Source organism: Cydia strobilella, chromosome 2 (assembly GCF_947568885.1).
Source record: "Cydia strobilella chromosome 2, ilCydStro3.1, whole genome shotgun sequence".
Lineage (NCBI taxonomy): Eukaryota > Metazoa > Arthropoda > Insecta > Lepidoptera > Tortricidae > Cydia > Cydia strobilella.
This window is the reverse complement of record NC_086042.1, coordinates 25,102,733-25,111,029: the sequence shown is the minus strand read 5'-3', so window position 1 is coordinate 25,111,029 and position 8,297 is coordinate 25,102,733. Positions and strand designations below refer to the sequence as shown.

At 36.1% G+C, this 8,297-nt stretch overlaps 1 protein-coding gene across 1 annotated transcript in view; it reads left to right on the top strand.

Annotated features, from left to right (window-relative positions):
- Positions 1-293: 293 nt before the first annotated feature.
- LOC134753588 (uncharacterized) overlaps positions 294-8,297 on the top strand; it is a 57,679-nt gene continuing 49,675 nt past the window's right edge. Inside the window, exon 1 of the mRNA XM_063689530.1 lies at positions 294-446. Within this exon, the coding sequence (XP_063545600.1) occupies positions 326-446 (121 nt within the window). The 5' untranslated portion in view covers positions 294-325. The remainder of the gene's footprint in view (positions 447-8,297) is intronic.

Sequence of the window (8,297 nt, the reverse complement as noted above, 5' to 3'; positions counted from 1 at the left end):
TTAGTGTAAATATGTACGTTATTGGATTAAGACTTTAAAAAACTGTTTACCGCGGTTATTTTATAACCATAACTGACCTATCGGTTTCATTGCACACCTTAACCTAGTAGCGTAGGTATTGCCAATACCACCAACGAGTGTACACACAACAATCTGCTTCCGTCCAACATCTCAGCTCACAGCATCTAATTTATCCACGATATTGGATTATAACCCGACCAAAACTAAAAGCCATAATCCCTACAATGCACTCAAATCTTAGCCGCATTCTCAATTGAGTTGTATTGAAAGTGGTTGACAAGTCAAGTCGTATTTTGATTTTAAAATGTTTTTAACCGAGAAAGAGATAGTTTTTCTGTTTTTTCTTGTTATGGTGCTGTTTCTGGTGTGGTCGTACTTGCAAATATGTGATTTGTTCGTGGGGCGTATCGTCTATAAAATATTTTGTAAGTATTATTATTGGTTTTATATGTTTTAACCAGCTCAGTGTTCGGTTTTTGAAATGACACTTACCTTTGCTATGTGGAATGAAAAAATGTGCAGTCAATGACGAATGTATGTACAGAATGTATGTATCACATTCAAGATGTATTCAGTCGCAGGAAGCTCAGTTAAGGGGCCCACTGACTATCAGTCCGCCGGAGGATATAGGCCTGTCAGTTGTACGGAACTGTCAAATTTTTGTTCTAACTGACAGGTCGATATCGTCTGGCGGCGGCAATGGGCCCCTTTAATTCCTTGTCATGGCTATGTCACAAGGACGCGGTGTCATAAACTGTCAAAAGACAGTTGAAAACTGACTCCCGGCCCCTGTTTCACGATGTTGACAATTGTCACCTGACAGTGTTGATTCACCGTAAGGTACATTGCTGGTCCAACAAGTAAACATTAATTGTAGCAATTCTCGACCAGTTCAATGCATGTATGTATGTTCAACAAATATTTATTAAATATATGATATTAACATGGTATCTATTCACGTCAATTAATAAAAATCTACGTAAAGTTACCCAGTCAACGTCAATGCATGTAACATAAGTATGCCTAAATTGAATAATAAATATACCTTTACAATTTCAAATAATAATTGAGACTTTTCTTAAAATACGCTAGCCTCGCGTAAGTCGCGCTAGTTTTAAACTAAACGAATAACAACTGTGTCGGATCGGAACAAGATCGGAATAATTTTATAGTTATCTGATTGGATCTGGATTGAAAAGAATAACCAACATTAATCGACACTTTTAAATGTGAGAGTAAAAAGCATTTGGACTTTTCTCTCATACATACACAGACATACATAAAATCACGCCTATTTCCCGGAGGGTTAGGCAGAGACTACGGATTTCCACTTGCTACGATTCTGATATACCTCTTTCGCTTCGTTCCTCGCGTGCTTCCTTCACTTTCATAAACATTAATCATACACGCTCGCCGGTTTAGGGTGCTCTTGACCTGACCTTTATTCAGGATTTCTCCGATCTGATCAGAGAAAGTCCGCCGAGGTCTACCCCTTCCAACTCCCGCTTCTACTTCTTCCTTATACACTCTCTTTGTTAGCCTACTTTCACTCATTCTTTCCACGTGTCCAAACCATCTCAACATACCTTTCTCAATTTTTGTCACTACATCTTCGTTCAGTCCACACTTTTCCCTTATCACACTGTTCCTAATTCAACCTTAACCAAATTCTCAAATCTCATGACATAGGTAAACCAATAAAAGGTATGTCTACCAGTGGCGGCACGTTAGAAATATTCTCAGATAAGACGGAGCTAATGTAGCTTCCTTTTCTTCACGAGTTTTAGGAAAAGTGCTTAACCCTCTGAAAATCAGGCAAGCCGGTGGAGATCGAGTTCCATGGACACAGTAGGTCACTACTAGGTATCTACAGAAGTATTTCTATCTAGATCTTGATTGTCTTTCAAAGTCATTTTACAAAACATTATCCAATCTTAAGTCGGCGGATTATTATTTATCAGTTTAATAATCCTAATCGGAAAGGAAATTGGAAAAAATCTGAGTCATGTTTATCATTGTGTCCTACCTTCATGAATAGTTCCGTAATCGGGTATGCCCTTAAACTACGTCCAAAAGAGAGGCAGGGGCACTGTAAATGTCATATCGCGTTGTGTGGTAGGGCACAGCACAGCGGATGTCATTCCAGATCAGAAAACCGCAGCCAAATAACACCAGACCCTACTCATAGTGTTGTGTTCCTGCCGGTAAACTAATAGGTACCTATATATATACTCAAACAAAATGTTTTAGATGACTTAGAGTCCAGTGTATGATTTATTATAGATATATTAAAAACTCTTCCGCGACTTATCTTTATATTAATTAAATGGTATCATAGATACCCGATATCTGTACTTAGATAATATTCGTATACACGGGTAGTTGTATCGCGGATTTAGGAACGAAACAAGCCATGGATTCGTTAATTATGTTCCTGCCATTCTTCTTTATTGTGTTCTTATATACGGTGACGTGTTTCTGCTTAAGATGCTGTGAGATATTTGGTAAGATTTTCTTATACTTTTACACAATAGTCTGTAACACCTTGGACCATGAAAAGTGCCAAATTCGTGCTGAAGTCGTGCTGTGGCCCTGGGGTCAAAAAGTTTGGAGAGCCATGCTCTTGGTATGGACAAATTAATCAAAAAGGACCTATATTAGTTTTAAATTTTAAATATATGTAGTTTTAAATAGGTATGATTTACTCGTTAGTTTTTTGTTGAAGTTAGTTTTGGTAAATTCAGATGTAATTATGTAACTCCGTATACCTAAGATAAGTAGTCTAAAAAAAAAACCGGCCAAGTGCGAGTCGGACTCGCCCACCGAGGGTGCCGTAGTTTTTAGTATTTGCTGTTATAGCGGCAACATAAACTGTCTAGCTATCACGGATCATGAGATACAGCCTGGTGACAGGCAGACGGACAGTGGAGTCTTAGTAATGTAATAGGGTCCCAAGTTTTCCCCTTAAGGTACGGAACCCTGGAAACGTACCTCGGAAATCAAGAAAAAGTTATACTTGAATAGATGGCGCCACACCTTTGGCCTATACTCGGGTAGATGCCGTTGGCGACACCTATTGATATTTAACAATTTTAACACATGTCAGTGAAAGAACATGGGTCAGTCATATGGCGTTCTAAAAACAATAAAAATAAACATTTATCCATATATGAATAATTTATTTTTATTTTTTTGTAAATTTTGTAACCACTGTAAATTCACTGCCATCTTTCGACATACTTTAAAACTAAAAATTAAGATTTATAAAAATACGTTAAAATGTATTTAAATATGGATAAATGATTTTGTTATTTGTATTAATTATATTCATATGATTTTGACCCATGTTCTTTCACTGATATGCGTTAAAATTATAAATAACAAACGAAACTGTCAACGCCCTCTATACGACAGTAGGCCAAAACTAGTGGCGCCATCTGATCGAGAATCAAATTTTCGTGATTTTCGAGGCGCGTTTTTTCCTTAGACTGTATCCATCTATTACGGAGTTATATCTATCTTTGCTACAACTAAGAGTATTTAGCGTGGCAAGAGGAACAGTCGCATGGAAATGATGATGGCTCGATTAGATGGCGCCATTAGTTTTGGCCTACTCTCGTATAGAGGGCGTTGACGGTTTCGTTTGTTATTTATAATTTTAACGCATATCAGTGAAAGAACATGGGTCAAAATCATATAAAAATAATTAATGCAAATAAAAAAATCATTTATCCATGTTTAAATACATTTTATCGTATTTTTATAAATCTTCATTTTTAGTTTTAAAGTATGTCGATAGATGGCATTGAATTTACAGTGGCAAAGTTGACAGTGGTTACAAAATTTACTATGACAGTACCGCTCTATCTTATTATATCCTCTTTGGTACATCTAAAAATACGTCATATTATTATTGTGGTAACCAAGTGGTAACTGGTAACTGATGCGGTAAAACTATACAAATACATATTGTTGTGTAACAGCGCCATCTAGCATCGAGTAGCAGAACTAACACCACTTGTAGCAGCTCATTCTCTTTTTATGATTTAGTTTTACAAGCCGCTTACAGGTGGCGTGGCGTGATAACACGTACAGTCAGCAATACTATTAGCATAGAGTAACTTATACTAGAGCGGTACTGTCATAGTAAATTTTGTAACCCCAGTAAATTCACTGCCATCTGTCGACACACTTTAAAACTAAAAATAAATATTTATAAAAATACGATAAAATGTATTTAAATATGGATAAATGATTTTTTTATTTGCAATAATTATTTTATATATGATTTTGACCCATGTTCTTTCACTGGTATGCGTTAAAATTATAAATAACAAACTCAACAGTCAACGCCCTCTATACGAGTGTAGGCCAAAACTAGTGGCGCCATCTGATCGAGAATCAAATTTTCGTGATTTTCGAGGCACGTTTTTTCCTTAGACTGTATAAATCTATTACGGAGTTATATCTATCTTTGCTATTAGCAAAGATATATATGTACCTATACATAACTCCGTACAAGATAAATAAAGTCTAAGGAAAAAACGTGCCTCGGAAATCAAGAAAAGTTCATTCTCGAATAGATGGCGCCACACCTTTGGTTTGGCCTATACTCGGCTAGATGGCGTTGACGGCACCGTTTGATATTTAACAATTTTAACACATATCAGTGAACGAACACATTGGGTCAACGTCATTTTGACTAAGTCAAATCAGTTTCTTTTTTCGAACTGTCAAAACTATTTTGCTACTATCTACTATGGAATTTTTATGAAACACTAGCATGTGACGTCACAATCAAATTATCCACGCTTTATAGTTTTCTACGGGTTTTAAAATAGAAATTGTGTCTAAAAATAACTGCTGTCTACGTTTCTCTATTAATCTTCTGGTGCTTTATTTCATGCATGGTCTGAAATAATTTATTTTAAGTCAAATACCCCCTATTAAAATACAATAATAATTGTGGCGAGCTGTTGGGGAGTGACGACCCCACGGACCCGAGTGCTCCAGAGAGTCGGTCAGAGTCTCCGTCTCCGGCGTGTCTTCGTCGGTCGGAGTGGACCCCAAGGGGACCCGCAGGACTCTCAGCTCTGGCTTGCCTTCATTGGATGTCCAGAGGGGAGTCGTAAGAGCTATATGCTCCAGGGGTGGAAGTGTTAAAGGGTATAACGCCGCGAGTAACTTCGGAGAAAGCGCAGCACACCTCTCGACACCCCTGAGCCGCTCACGCCGGTGTTGCGCCTGGCCGTCTTTACGATGGCGCATCAGGTGCCCATCTAACGAGTGGCGAGTCACCGCCTGCCTCGATAACTTGTGCAAGCAATGTTATGGCAGGTGTCCGGACTTCTTTGCAATAGCCCAGACTTTTTTCCACCCAAACTTAAACCATAGACCAGTACTCTGTCCATATTCTCTACAATAGCTTCCAATGCCTGCTGAAACCGGTTCACGGGTATCTATTGATGTACCCATGAATGGGTTCCAGCAGGCGTTCTACATGACATCAAATCTCTCCAAACGGCCTCTACGTGTTGGATCTATATCCCCACGCACGCCTTATAAATGACCGGGATCGAAAGACCCGAGAGTTTTAAAACGGAGATACACATAATAATATAAATAATAAAAGAATTTTATTTCGGACATAAATCCATAGTTGTTAGTTACATATTACATTAACTTATAAAATAGTGTTAGTAGTATTACAAAACTAATCTTAACCTACATACCTAAGTATAAATTTACCTATTTTACTGCAGTGTGGAGTTTTATCCACTTCTGCAGCAGAAGGGAGTCCCACCTATCTAACAACGCCATCATGATACTGTTAGCGCTGCCCCGCCAGCGGCTAAGTAAAGGGGCGCACCGATTCCGCATGATGGCCGCAAAGCCGTCGACTTGCGCTTCCGCAAACATCCCGGAGGCGCTACACTGACGAGGCAGCCTTATCAGCATCCAGAAAGTAACATACACCAGCCTAGCAAATACCTACAGCCAAAGCCTGAAGCATAAAACTTGTTGGTTGGGAAAATATCGTATTTAGTATTAGTACTAACATTTTTTGTTTGAAGAAATGTCACTTTTGATACTGACATATCGGTATCGTACTGCTGCGACTTCTTATAAACATTGTTCGAATCGGGCCGACAATGAATAGGTCCATCTACACCAATGATGACATACATTAATGAGACACGCAACGTTTGTGTATTATATTGGAAACTTAAAACAATAAATAAATACAAGACTTCAGTTTAAAAAAAAAAAATGTAACTTCCAAATAGGAAAAAATAATGGTACCATTAATAAAAAAATCCCGAACTGATGGTAGCCGTAGCCGTACTGATCATAATTAAAGACTAAAATGTCCTATAAAGTTTTTTGTAATTCGCCTACTTTCAGAGTCAATACAAATGAAAAAAAAAAACAAGTTTTTATTGTCACATAGTGCAAAACGCATTTTTGAGGGCGATGTTGCCACTATGGGACGTAGTCTAAGTATCCTTATTGATAGATGTCAAAAAGTGACAAGTAACGCTTTGTAAAACACAAGGTTGTACAAAAAAAAGTAAAAGTCCATTTTAAGTGACAAGTTTACCAATAACATTTACTTTTTATATACAAATATATTTAAAAAATCGAAAATGAAAAAAAAAAAATTTTTTTGCGTGTTTGAGTTTGAGTATTACATTTTTTCCTTCATTTGGCCTCAGAAAAGCGTGGTTAAAATCGTTCGGGTTCCTAGTGAACACCTTGTATACATATATACCAAATTTCATCACTGTCCAAGAGATTTCGCAGTTGGTCCTATTCCGATTGTGCTACTAGTTAGCAGTTATATTAAACATTTCTGCGAATAGTGATAAAATAAATTATAGGTACACATACAATAATTAAATAATAAAAAAAAATATAAGTTCATTGGTTTTGAAGATCTTAGCGCATTTGAAATCACACGGTTGCCAATCTGAGGCCTTTCTCTTAGTAATTTCATCGATTCGAAACCTGATTAGTGATTAAATAACTTTCGCTATCGCTACTTTCGATAGAAACATAGGTATAGTTTGTCAAAGCACTGTCTCATTTCAAACATAGACCGAAAGAATCATACTATCTTTATCTTACACTAGTACTAGCACCCAAAAGAAAAGGATGAGTACAGTTTTTTTTGTTCTTACTTACTGACAATTTAGTGTGACCAACTATAGGTCTAAAACGCATCATTAAAAGTTCGTAACAATTTTTACACAAAAGCTATTAACATAATAATTGCTTCTAAAAATGCGTAATGGTATGTTTGATCGAACTCATCCATTACTTTTTTTTGTTAAAAAAAAATTAAAATTCAATAACAATGATATCACGCACGCGCTCTTATTTCTTTGTAGGTAGGTATTATAATTTCTTTACTTTTTTTCAAAATGGCGAAATTACAGCCAGGTTGTATTATAATGATTAATGTACAGTCAGCAGCAGAGAAAAGGTTCAATGCACAGAAGCGGACACTCCGTTGTCAACTGTCATAGCGAGCAGACAGGGCGCAAATACACATTTGGATGGTGATAAGCAATAATGTGCTAACCCACATAAGCACCATTTTGAGAAAATGGCGTCTAAAGATTTTTTCGTGGTTTTTGAGTGTTTGTTCTAAAAATTTAAGATTTTGTTTAATCCGTTGTATTTGCCAGTTTAAATACAATGAATACTAGTGATTTATAATTATAATATTCGAAATAAATTTAAATTTGTCGCAATATTCCCCTTTTTGTTTATTGCGAATTGAATAATGACGTGAAACTTTCTCAAGAACGTGTCAATATACTTAACACAGTTTTGCTAATTGTGTAAATGTGCATTTGAACTTATAATCAACATGTTATAGCACATAAAGTGTTGTTATTTAATACTAACTTAATATAAATTTTGTTTAAGCCTCATAATGCATTGATATGATATTTTTTTTGATTTGCAAGAATGATTCAAGTCTAACTAGTTATTTTAAATCATTATAATTACAAAACTAACATTATTTTACGAATGTACAAACATTCAAATTGTTGAACTTGGCATTTAAAATGAATTGCTAAGAAAAACTACAGCAATTTGGGGTTTTGTTTAATTTTTTATTGGCAAACTTTCCTCAATAATAAAACCCGTAAACACTAGTGTGATTACGCTTTATAAATACTTTATTTCGATCAGCATTAGTATTTACTACTTGAAGACTGCAAAAATTTACAAATTTGTGCACAAAATTCGTAAAATTACTTTTT